General features: G+C 39.4%; 1 protein-coding gene across 2 annotated transcripts; it reads left to right on the top strand.

The window, feature by feature from the left end:
* kat2a (K(lysine) acetyltransferase 2A) lies at positions 1-11,170 on the top strand. Of its 2 annotated transcripts, XM_082529671.1 has the most exons (19): positions 1-74; positions 393-680; positions 967-1,090; positions 1,195-1,340; positions 1,470-1,559; positions 2,808-2,989; positions 3,097-3,288; positions 3,457-3,563; positions 3,843-3,947; positions 4,257-4,393; positions 5,189-5,397; positions 5,507-5,633; positions 5,800-5,910; positions 5,994-6,137; positions 6,236-6,350; positions 6,466-6,502; positions 6,976-7,039; positions 8,087-8,171; positions 9,262-11,170. In XM_082529671.1, exons 2-19 carry the CDS (start codon positions 453-455, stop codon positions 9,453-9,455), a joined length of 2,397 nt encoding a protein of 798 aa, XP_082385797.1. In that variant the 5' UTR covers positions 1-74; positions 393-452; the 3' UTR covers positions 9,456-11,170. The 2 variants fall into 2 exon arrangements, with proteins under 2 accessions (XP_082385797.1, XP_082385798.1); XM_082529672.1 differs by lacking the exon at positions 1-74 and having other exon boundaries at positions 275-680.
* Positions 11,171-13,383: the final 2,213 nt, after the last annotated feature.

Raw genomic sequence — 13,383 nt, 5'->3', positions numbered from 1 at the left:
GCTGCTAGCTAAAGAGGGTTTAACAACACACGGCAGGAAGGTGAGCAAGGAAGACATGCAAGCGGAGATCTGTGGTAACATTTATGTTAACGCATTTAAAATATAAGGACATACAAATGACAAGATTCCTAACCTTACAGGCACTTAGTTAGCTATTTTTGCACGTGTTACACATGCAGAAGTGTAGCATATTAAAGGAAAAACCTAAACCATCACACTGTGTTGATTCGTTTGATCTATGCTGTGGGCGGATTTAACTGGTCGGGGTCCGTTAAGGGGAGGGGCAATATAAATCAGTTGTCAATAAATCTGAAGAAGGCTATATCGGTTTTAATCGTAGACAGTACAAAATAACTTTGCTGCAATTCTAACAAATCCTACTTTGCCGACAGAACTTGAATGCAGCATATGAGCTAAACGGGAGCTGAGGAAGAAACTATAGCAGCGTGGATATGTCGGACCCGGCGGCGCAGGCCTTACAACCCCGGCTTCTTCAAGCCCAGTCTGCTGGGTCAGCGGGCTCCAGTACTACTACTACTGCAGGCTCAGGATCAGGGAACAGTGACCCGGTCAGACCAGGGCTCAGCCAGCAACAACGTGCAAGCCAGAAAAAAGCACAAGTCCGAGCTTTCCCACGGGCGAAGAAGCTTGAGAAACTTGGCGTATTCTCCGCATGCAAGGTAGCTAGCATAGCTAGCCAAAGTTCACCATAACAAAGCACTCTTCAGACAGTATTAGCATTACTGTGTATATTCAGGAACAAACATGTAGCACGTAACCTAACATACGTGTTGCAGTATCAGTTTTTAACTGTCAAGGCAGTCTTGTATTTGCTGTATTATTCACATTAAAGCCTCAAAAATGCATTTATTGTTAGGCTAACTGAACAGTCATTCATTTACGTACAAAAGCTACAGTTGTGTTATTGTGTAAATCGATGTGTATGGATTATTTGCGTATTTTCAGGCTAATGACACATGCAAGTGCAATGGATGGAAAAACCCAAACCCACCGTCGGCCACACGTATTGATCTGCAACAGCAAGCAGCCAGCCTAAGCGAGCCCTGCCGCAGCTGTGGACATGCTCTGGGTACAAACTAGCATCCACGTACTGCTCACCTTGGACATGCTGTAATAACGAACAAACGTGTATTCCAGTCATGCATTTACATTTTTTTTACACCTTAATTACAGCTAATCATGTGTCACATCTGGAGAACGTGTCTGAAGATGAGATTAACAGGCTGTTGGGGATGGTGGTTGATGTGGAGAACCTTTTTATGTCTGTACACAAAGAGGAAGACACTGACACCAAGCAGGTCTATTTCTACCTTTTTAAGGTATGGAAAAGGCATTCAAACATTAGTGTGATTGTGATACTGGTTCAGTTGAACTTAGAAGTTGATGTACATGACATTTTTTTAGCCCGATATAAACTTGTCTCGTTACTTCTTCACTCTTTCCTTCAGCTGCTGAGGAAATGCATCCTTCAGATGAGCCAGCCAGTCGTAGAAGGATCCCTCGGAAGTCCACCTTTTGAGAAGCCCAACATTGAGCAGGTAAATTTTAAGAAAATAGCTTCGGTGAATGTTTTGGTCTTAAGCAGTGTACTTACTGGTGAGCACAGACTTTAAATTAGGGCTGCTCGATTATGGCAAAAATGATAATCACGATTATTTTCACTGAAATTGAGATCACGATTATTTGACGATATTTATTTAACCCTTTAAGACCTACTATAGAACCAAGTCCACCAGAGCTTATATTATTTTTTTACATGCTGTAGTGCCATTTGTGGGAGCATTTCAAGTTGCTATACATCAATACAACTGTTATAGCCCATATTTTAATAATATGTATGCATTAAGTCCATAGTAATTACATAAATTGCAAAAAAGTGCAATAAACTACAAAAAAAATTGAAAATCGCTTTTGTTTTGTTTACATATATTTCTACTTGGAGAAATTTAAGAGGCTTATCCCTCAAAACTTTAAATACAATAAAGTTGCAAAAAATAGTTTCCCACCACAGGAAATTTATTTTGAGTGTCTTCATAGTTTTATTTTGGAGATACAGCAATTTTTATATACTGCAGGAAAAACAAAAAACAATCCTATGATGCAAATTTGCAAAGAAAACAGCATGTGCATCATTTCACTGTGGGAAGTGTTACGAACAGCTGATAGGAACGGCAAAGCGTGTTTCTGGAATATTATGTTTTTGTTCCTGCAAGCGCTTTTTATGCAATTTTTGCAAAGCTATATGTGGAACGAAACCGTGACCGAGGACAAGCTGATGGTATGAGATGTAAGTACAACTCCTCCGGTTTCATATGCAAAACAAATTATTGCGCTAGCTTACACGGTTCAGGTTCTACAGGGATTTAAAAATAGTTACGCAAAACGGAGCGTGCTGCTCTGACCGGCTTTAAAGGGTTAACAATGACTTTAAAAAAATAATATAAAATAGTGTGCAACACCACTGAAGTTTGTTTTTTTTAAACTCTCTTTTCAACCAACGGCAGTCACTCTCCAAATAACTTCTGCTTAGCTTTCCGAGCTTCCCTCGGGTCCTCTTAATCAGCGGTCTCCAACCTTTTTTGCGCCACGGACCAGTTTATGCCCGACAATATTTTCACGGACCGGCCTTTAAGGTGTCGCGGATAAATGAGGGAGGGGCTAATAATCGGCTCAGTCATTTTTAATGATCGTTGAAAGCCCAGATCGTAATCGTGATTAAAATTCGATTAATTGAGCAGCCCTACTTTAAATCTTTAAATATTTTTGTCTTTCTTTTAATTTCACAGGGGGTTTTGAATTTTGTCCAGTATAAGTTCAGCCACCTTGCACCAAAGGAAAGACAGACAATGTTTGAACTGTCAAAGATGTTCCTTTTGTGCCTAAATTACTGGAAGCTTGAGACCCCTACGCAGTATCGTCAACGTACCCAGAAGGATGATGGGACAGCTTACAAAGTGGACTACACTAGGTGCGTTCATTTGATAGTAGGGAAAGCCGATGTGTACATTTACTTGTTTCTAAAGTGACTATTGTATGTCAGTCTGTGCAATAAGGCGTTTCTTCTTATGATCGCAGGTGGTTGTGCTATTGCCATGTTCCGCAAAGTAATGACAGCTTACCGCGCTATGAAACCACTCAGGTGTTTGGGCGCAACTTGCTCAAGTCCATTTTCACTGTCACCCGACGCCAACTCCTGGAGAAGTTTAGGGTGGAGAAGGATAAACTGCTACCAGAGAAACGTACACTTATCCTTACACATTTCCCCAAGTAAGGACAAGCTTTATTGAAACGGTGTATGCTTGTATTCAAGTTAAAAGGCAACCTGAAAAGCTGCAGAAAGATTATCAGTGTACTTGATGGTGCACTGGACACTGTTCACATTCATCTTGTGGGGATCACTTTATGGTTATTACATTTGTACATGTGTGTCTTCAGGTTCTTGTCCATGCTGGAGGAGGAAATCTATGGTGAGAATTCACCCATATGGGAGGCTGATTTCACCATGCCGGCCTCCGATGGCACACAGCTCGGACATCAGACAGGTGAGGCAGTCATAAAGTTGTACAGTTGAGCTTTTGCAATGTGTTTGGTCTATGTGTAAGGCATATGTTTAAAGGCAAATTAAGAGTGAATGTGGCAGTATGCTAGCAACCCAAGAAATCACAAGAAGGTTTTTGGTGTGGCACACAACGTTTCAATGACTGTGCATTTTTCTTGCGCAACCTATGGTTGCCCGGAAGGCTCTAGACCTGTGTGACTGAAGGCTTAGTTCCTGTTGTATAGTTTGTAAATATGTCAAGTCTTTTTGTCTGTCATTGCAGTGATCAGTCCGGCTTCAGTGTCTGGCTCTCCTGCTCTGTCCAAGTGTCTGAACAGCAGCTCTTCTGTCAGCAGCATGGATACTGGTGGAGCAGAACCAAAGACAGGTGTGTAAACCAACATTAAAACCACCTGCACAGGAGTCTAGAATGTCTAGTGCTTAGATGCTGTCAGTGGCCTCTGTGGATCAGACATGTTTTCAGCACTTCCTGTGGGTGCACAATTGGATGATATTTTGAAGGTGAACCAGCATGTCACTGGGTTTTACTATCGTGGCTAATCAATATATATTATTTTAAGATGTAGAGATTTTTTTTTTTTTTTTTCCAATCAGACCTTCCTGTGTCATAGATCACTGTCGGCGAATGTTTATGCTTTTTATTGCTTTGATCTGAGAAATGTTGCGCTCATTTCAGGAGAAAAGCGCAAACTTCCCGAGACCTTGACCCTGGAGGATGCCAAGCGGATTCGTGTGATGGGAGATATACCAATGGAGCTGGTCAATGAAGTCATGATGACAATCACTGACCCTGCTGCTATGCTCGGACCAGAGGTCAGTTGGTTAAACTCCATTCTTTTAATGTTTGGTTAAGTTCATAACACCTGTGTCATGTCTAGGGATGGGTACCGGTATCACCGGTTCTGACATAAACGGTAGTAACCAGACCGAAAAGCAGCGCACATTTCGGTGCTTTTTTTCCCTGAGATGTCACACACTTTGAATTCTAGCCAATCATTTTACCTTTGCAAGCGTAGTAGGCGGGCCCAGGTACGTACGTTCTTTTAGAGCAAAGCTACAGATTAAAAATGCCCAAGGCGAAGTGGTCAAAAGTCTGGCTGTACTTCACAGCAAAATATGCAAACTCAGCAGCCTGCAACAATTGCTTTAAGCTGATACTGTAATACTGTGCAAAGGAGGTAACACCTCGAATCTGATGAAACACCTGGCGACGTATAGCGTTTTTTTTTTTTTTTTTAAAAGCCGTTTTTTATTTATTATAAATATTATTATTCCGGCACCGTTTCAAAAGTACCGGTTTGGTACTGGTATCGGATAAAACCTAAACGATACCCATCCCTAGTTATGTCTAAGGAGACACCCTGGTCAATTTTCTGTGATCAAAATTTTAACTCACCAGGCAAGGTAACATTTTTAGCATGGAACAATTATGAATGAGTTCAGTCACATTTACTATGATGTGTCATAACAGCCTAAGTGGTGGTATTTAAAAAGCTTTGACTTAACACCAGGGTTATGTAAAGAAGTTGGTGTTGTTTTGGTACAATTTTAAAGACATTTAATACTGATGTTGTTTTTTGTTTTTTTTGTTATGTTTAATATTGCTAGACTAATCTGCTGACACCAAATGCTGCCCGTGATGAGACTGCAAGGCTGGAGGAGAGACGTGGTATCATAGAGTTTCATGTCATTGGAAACTCACTTTCCCAGAAATCAAACAAGAAGATCCTGATGTGGCTGGTTGGCCTACAGAATGTCTTTTCACATCAGTTACCTCGTATGCCCAAAGAGTACATAACACGACTGGTGTTTGACCCGTAAGTCTAACGTTCTTTCCACATGTTGTGCCACTTGAGGCCCACACATGTTTGACATCTCCGTCTTTTTTATTATTTGTTTTTTTTTTGTTTTTTGTTTTTTTAATAGGAAACACAAGACCCTAGCCCTTATCAAAGATGGCCGCGTCATTGGAGGCATCTGTTTTAGGATGTTTCCCACTCAGGGCTTCACAGAGATCGTCTTTTGTGCCGTCACATCCAATGAGCAAGTTAAGGTATATAATAAGGGGTTAAATTTATACTCAGTTTTCAGTTCGGAAAAACCAGCTTACCTACACGTACCTATAGCAAAATAAACATGAATACGATTATGAGCAGCATTGCTGAATATTGTTGGAATTTCTTTTATAAATACGGTGCTTTTTCTCGGGTCTCTTTAAGGGCTATGGTACCCACCTGATGAACCACCTTAAGGAGTACCACATCAAACACAATATCCTCTATTTCCTCACCTATGCTGATGAGTATGCCATTGGCTACTTCAAGAAGCAGGTACTGCAGGCGTGACTTGTGCATTAACTTTCCCTCTCTCATTTTTGTCTTTCTATTAATTTTTTTTCTTTTTCCCTCCGCAGGGCTTTTCCAAAGACATCAAAGTGCCGAAGAGTCGATACCTTGGATACATCAAAGACTACGAGGGAGCGACCCTCATGGAGTGCGAACTGAACCCTAGAATCCCTTATACCGAGCTTTCTCATATCATTAAAAGACAGAAGGAGGTACGTCAGAAGTTCTCATTAAAGCAAACCTTGTTTTTCTTCATTTTTGTGAACATGTCAGTGTGTTTCTTATGAGATAAATTTGAAAATGTCAATAGATTATTAAGAAACTGATTGAGAGGAAACAAAGCCAGATCAGAAAGGTTTACCCGGGTCTCACCTGCTTCAAAGAGGGAGTACGACAGATCCCAGTGGAGAGCATTCCAGGCATAAGTGAGTGTTTGTTTTTGTGTTTGTGTCTGAAAATATATATAATAAAATGCTTATTAATGTTTTACTTACAAGTACTTTTATACATATTTTTTTATTTTTTTGTCTTTCTATTCAGGAGAGACAGGCTGGAAACCCAGTAACAAGGACAAAGGGTAAACTCTTTGGATATATTTTTAAATGATGTTGCTTTGGACTGTGACCTCCCCTGCAGGGACACTTTCATTGAACAGATTAAGATTTAGAAATGACTGAGTAGTGAAGAAAACAAACAAAAAAAATGTATAATAAGAAATACCTACTGAAATATACAATTTATCGAAGTTGTTATGATTTAATGCTAAGATGCCACTATTGTTGGTGTTCAGAAATGTATTCACCTAACTTTAGCTTTTTGTTGTGTCTTTAAGTCTACAGGTCCTTTAACCTTCTCAGGTTCAAATTACACTTTTTGTTGCTAATGCACAACCAAGTCCTGCAGTGGTACTTCTGAGTAAAAAAAACCCCTCATAAAATATGTATGTGGGGTAATCAGGTTGTTAGTTTTTAACTGTTGCAAATCGGCAACGCCTGCCTTGAGAGGGCTAAGTGTAGTCAAAGGTTTACTTATCATTTATATCTTTCATAGGAAAGAGGTGAAGGATCCTGATGTGCTATACAACATGCTGAAGAACCTTCTCGCCCAGATAAAGGTGAGGATCACCAGAGGCCTGTATTCGGAAGCAGTATTTGGGGCTTAACTTCAGGGTTAACCATAGATTTTTGCTGTTATGAGGGTTAACTCTTTTACCAGGGTACATCATGGTGCTAAGAAGTTCCCATAAAAAGCGTCATCCGTGAGAGGTGAAATGCCTTTAAAACAAAACAAAAGTCCAGTTGTATTTGTTTATTTTCAAGCTCTCATGGCTACCATGACCTGGATGAGTGAGAACCTACACAGACAAATCAACCTACACAGTCATAACAAATTGACTGTTATGACTGCATAACAGTCAATTTGCATTGACTAACAATGGACCGTGAGTTCAGTTTCACGATCTCGAGTATTAATATTGTCATGACTATTGATCTATTTCCATGGCTACCATATTCACGAAGAGTTTGGGAATGGCCGCTGTCACAGTATTGTAAAGCCTGGATTATACTCTATTGCAGAGATGGACAGCTGGAGACCCGACGGCCGAATACTCATTTCTGTTATACTTCAGCTGCCTGGGCATATGTGTAGTTTGTGCACTGTAATGTAATTCTACACAGACAAGTCTGCCCAGTCACAAAACAACAAACAGGCACATGGACATTCACGTATGTCCTCAGGCTTAATGTCCGATGACGAAATTTAGGTCACAGTCTGCCCAAGCGGAGTCATGGATGCTGAAAACATGAAAACCGCTTTAGATGGTGAAATATGTACTCAAAGGCCCCCTCCTCAGTTCAGAACAGGTCACTGCCTTTTCATATAATTGACCTCCTTGACTCTCCACTCAGTCACACACCATTGCTTTGGATGCATCACTTGTGTGGACTTCAGTCAGTATTTTTTCAATATTTGTAACATAAGCTGCTCTGCTGCCAGCAGATTTGCATGTTTGTCATTGGACACTTAAGGAAAAGAGATTCTTGGCATGTTGAACTTGCTTTCAGGTACAAGCCCCAGCTAACACCTGAGTGGAGCACACACAAGGATACACCCAGACTAACAAGACCTGAGACTAACTAAAACTTTGTCACCTCTGCAGACTCATCCTGATGCTTGGCCCTTTATGGAACCAGTGAAGAAATCTGAAGCTCCGGATTACTACGAAATCATCCGTTTTCCTATTGGTGAGTAAGCCTCGCTTAGATAATATGACCCCCCACCCCCCAGCAATAGTTTGCAAATCTCTTAAAACCTGCATTTTACAATACAATACACAGTTCAAAGTAAAAACATAAATTAAAACCTAGCAAATCTGTCACTTTAAGAAAAAAAAGGTTTTCAACCTGATGGCAGCAACATATCTTTTAAAAAAGGTGGTACAGGGACTATATGTTTCCCACTGTGTAGCATCCTCTCTTTTATCAAAAGTCTGTAAACACCTGGGAGCTGAAGACAATAGCTAATGGACTTTCAGGGGGAGCAGTGTTGAGCCCGTTCTTGTCTGATATAGGATTCTAGCGGCTCAACCGTCCAGGGTCGTCTTTGTTGTATTACTGGTTTCATGATATGCCAATTTTTATTTTTTTTTTAATTGGTCTGGACTGCAGGCAGGCCAGTTTAACTCCTGGATTCTTCTACTACCAAGTCTTCTTATTGTAATAGATGCAATAGGCAACTTAACATTGTCTTGCTGAAAAATGGGTGGCCTTCCCCAAAAAAGCTACCTTGATAGAAGCTGCTGCTGTTTTTTTTTTTTTTTTTTTTTTTTTTAAATGCCCAATCATGTTACTGATATGTTGTGGATTAACCTATTTTGTTGTAAAATGTTCTTCCCAACTGTCTTGACGCATGCTCAATCATCCAGGTAAGTAAATCACAAAAGTTGATTCTGTTCATCTAGATGTAGCGTTTTCAGTGGGAGAAATATTTTGTCTCTCATCCAAGTGACTTCCTCAGACTGAAGAAAATGCTATGACCAGACAAACACAATCAACTTTTTGGGGTTCCTCCCAGCTGTTCCCTTTGAATCCAGTTTACTTTTCCAGTTGCTTGTGCCTATGTTCCACCTTGTTTTTGAGATGTGTTACTGCCATCAAAATGGTTTCTGTGATAATATAGATAATATATGGGTTTGAGATTTTCACATCATTGCATTTCATTTTTGTTTACATTTTACTTCCCAGTGTTTTTGGAATTGGGGTTATTGTTTGTGGTATTTAAGCCATTACTTTTTAATTTATGCAGATTTTCTTTGTCCTTGTTTTGCCCTCACAGACCTAAAGACTATGACAGAAAGACTCAAGAACAGATACTATGTGACCAAGAAACTTTTTATTGCCGACCTACAGCGAATCATCACCAACTGTCGCGAGTACAACCCCCCAGACAGCGAGTACTGCAAGTGTGCCAACACCTTAGAAAAATTTTTCTACTTCAAATTAAAAGACGGAGGTCTGATTGAGAAATGAAGCCTGCCTCAGAACTATTTCGACTGACAAGGAGTTACTTTCACAGCGGCCAAACGCCGAGATAGAGAAGATTTTTAGCTATTGTCATATCTTGGTTAAGAAAAGGTTATTTTCAAGGGGAAAAAAAAGAATTGCTGAAAAATTGTTGGACTTGCATCACAGCCAGTTGAATACTACAAGTTTCAAAATGTGATCCAGTTAAACTTACCTGATGACGTCTTCTTTCAGTACTCGCAGTGGGTGAATTATCTGCTAATACGTGTTTCAATGAGTGTACCAAAGTTACAGGTCCAAGTAATAATGCGACTTTCCACCATTCTTTGTAGAGTGACAGATTCAGCTTTGTTGCATTTTACAGGAGCCAGTGTTTAAGTAGTAAAGAGTTCATTAAAAAAACAACAAAAACTGGACCTTGGGACCTAAAGCCACGTTGCCTTCCATTACTGAGACACTTGAGCATCCCAGCCATTTTCATAGGAATGAATATAAAAGCTCTAAGGGGCAAAGTGCTTAGAGCACTTGAAAAATGGGAAGTACTTTGCTAAATAGTACTGAAACAATTGAATTAGTCATTTGTTTAAAAAAAAGAAGAAAAAAAAAAGAGTAAAATTGTTACTCTCACGTGAAGTGCAAATTCTGAATGTTTGCAAGTGAGGACTTTTTTTTTTTTTTTTTTTTTTTTTTTTTTTGCTTTCTCTTTTAATATTTACCATCTATTGATTTTGATTTTTTTTTTTTCCCTAAATGTTTGACTGTTGGTCATGATAAAAGAAAATTGTCATTTGGATAAATGACTAATTATGAGAACAGCACTGCAGATGAAAATAACTGCTGGTTGCAGCTCTACTGTTAAGACAAATTGAGGCACTCCGTGATGGACTGGGCATAAAATACTTCCAGCACTTGTGTGATGAAGAAAATAAGTAAGTCAAAAGTTACCTTAATAGAAACGTTTTCATGCTAATATAATACTTATTTATACATAAAATATAAAACATAATGTTTATGCAGCATTCCAAACGATTTTGATGAGGTCACAGTTAGTATAGCTTCTTTTGCAGGTGTTTACTGTACGTGTTTGAACTGATTTGTCCTGTAGGACTGTCACCTCCACATAGGGAGTGCTTTGTGTGTAGCCTCACTTTTGTGGTGGTTCCATGTTTACTGGTTAGTTTTTGTTGCAAACACAAAAAACAGGGGAGGCAGACGTTAATCAGCAGTCCTGTATAGATTATGACTTGGAAAGAGAACATGACTTGGTTTATTTTATCACACTGTTCGCAAGCTGTGGAAGGTGTTAATGCATGGCTACAGTTTACAATGTGCATTAAAAAAACAAAAAAAAAAAACCTTCAGGAACAGTTGCAGGGTTTAAGTGTTTTTTTTTTTTTGTTTGTTTGTTTTTTTTTGTTTTTTTTTCCTTTTAAACTTTTCATCAACATCGTATGTTTGCGTGTGTGTGAATGTCTGTTTTGTTTTGTACTTGAATCATGACAAGCTTTGAATTGTTGGAGTGATGTCAGTGTTTCGTTATTCAGGGTTGTCAGTTATGTAGTTCATCCTCAGACTACCAATGTTGCATTTCAGACTTTCTTAAAAGGTGTCTGAGTGAACCTTCCAGCTGTTTGAGGATGGCTACTGTTGAGTTATGGTTTAAATACCGTTTACTGTAACTGTAAAACTGTTCACGACAATAAAGTTGTTGGGGTTGTTTTGTTTTTGGTTTTTTTGGTAAATAATTCTTTTCATGGTCACTTGGCTAAATAAAGAAGGCCACCAACAAACACTTTTAATCTGAGGCAGAAATATTAGTAAAATCATAAAAGGCTTTTTAGAGGACAGTGAATATTATAACCTAATAACACTAGTTAAGGCCACGTAGTGTGTAATGGTTGATTTCATCAGTGAACTTTATGATCCGCTCAAATGTAAAAAATTGCATGCATATAACTAAATAAGTGACTGTTATCTATAATGCGTCTTTAGGCTCTCTTGTATGATTGTGTATAATAGGCTTTAGAGTTCTGTTTCCTGATGCAATGAAAACAAGACGGGTGTATCAAGGGCGTGGTGCATGCAAAAACTGATTAAAATCTACAACACCCTAAGGTTTACACAGTACTAAGATATATTTAGGGTAACTTTTCAGTTGGCCTGACACTTTCAACTGAAGGTTTTATCAGGAAAAATATTTATTTTCTTCAAAAATACTTGAGGCTTGTAAAGGCTAGTGGATCATTAACAGTGCTACCTAAACCAGTTAGATAAAATAAAGAAATTAGTCATCTCAGGCAAAAGTCCAGCTCCTCAGGGTAAGGAGGTGGTGTTTTTCAGTTGTGGTTTGTTTCTTGTCAAAGAATGCAAATTCTTAAAGGCGTTTTGGTAAAATCTAATGTGAAAAACAATGAATTATGAAATTTGAATTATTTATGGACACACCAAAAACAATATATTACTTCAATGTAGATGTAATGGTATACTTTACTTCTTTTCATGGTATTTTTCATTGATTTCTATTAGTTATAAAGAACATAAAATCCCTGCACAGTTAACTGCAAAATGTCTTGCTGCTGTATTATGTAAGGCTTGTAAAACAACTGCTTTATTGTCAATGACATTTAGGCTTTGTCACTGCATTTGAGTTGTGATTTGTTGTTCCTCCAGAGCCTCCCTCAGTTGGCCCATTCTGCACAGAGCTTTTGATTTCGTTTCTCTGTATCACACAACGCGTCCACTCCTTACTGTTGATATTTTGTGCTGTGACTCACATAGTGGATAGGTAATGGAAATTACCAAAGGATTTATTAGAACTTGCATATTGTTTACACAGTGCTGTAAAAAAGTAGTAAAAATTCCTACTTCGAATCAGCTGGGATTTTTTGTACATTAACTTTAGTTTATCCTTTTGCAACTTTCACAAACTTGCCTGCATACAGGGAGTGCAGAATTATTAGGCAAATGAGTATTTTGTCCACTTCATCCTCTTCATGCATGTTCTCTTACTCCAAGCTGTATAGGCTCGAAAGCCTACTACCAATTAAGCATATTAGGTGATGTGCATCTCTGTAATGAGAAGGGGTGTGGTCTAATGACATCAACACCCTATATCAGGTGTGCATAATTATTAGGCAACGTCCTTTCCTTTGGCAAAATGGGTCAAAAGAAGGACTTGACAGGCTCAGAAAAGTCAAAAATAGTGAGATATCTTGCAGAGGGATGCAGCAGTCTCAAAATTGCAAAGCTTCTGAAGCGTGATCATCGAACAATCAAGCGTTTCATTCAAAATAGTCAACAGGGTCGCAAGAAGCGTGTGGAAAAACCAAGGCGCAAAATAACTGCCCATGAACTGAGAAAAGTCAAGCGTGCAGCTGCCAAGATGCCACTTGCCACCAGTTTGGCCATATTTCAGAGCTGCAACATCACTGGAGTGCCCAAAAGCACAAGGTGTGCAATACTCAGAGACATGGCCAAGGTAAGAAAGGCTGAAAGACGACCACCACTGAACAAGACACACAAGCTGAAACGTCAAGACTGGGCCAAGAAATATCTCGAGACTGATTTTTCTAAGGTTTTATGGACTGATGAAATGAGAGTGAGTCTTGATGGGCCAGATGGATGGGCCCGTGGCTGGATTGGTAAAGGGCAGAGAGCTCCAGTCCGACTCAGACGCCAGCAAGGTGGAGGTGGAGTACTGGTTTGGGCTGGTATCATCAAAGATGAGCTTGTGGGGCCTTTTCGGGTTGAGGATGGAGTCAAGCTCAACTCCCAGTCCTACTGCCAGTTTCTGGAAGACACCTTCTTCAAGCAGTGGTACAGGAAGAAGTCTGCATCCTTCAAGAAAAACATGATTTTCATGTAGGACAATGCTCCATCACACGCGTCCAAGTACTCCACAGCGTGGCTGGCAAGAACGGGTATAAAAGAAGAC

The sequence above is a fragment of the Aulonocara stuartgranti genome, assembly GCF_965226115.1.
Source record: "Aulonocara stuartgranti genome assembly, chromosome: 4".
Taxonomy (NCBI): Eukaryota; Metazoa; Chordata; class Actinopteri; order Cichliformes; family Cichlidae; genus Aulonocara; species Aulonocara stuartgranti.
The sequence above is the reverse complement of the archived record's forward strand: the minus strand, read 5'-3'. Positions and strand labels throughout refer to the sequence as shown.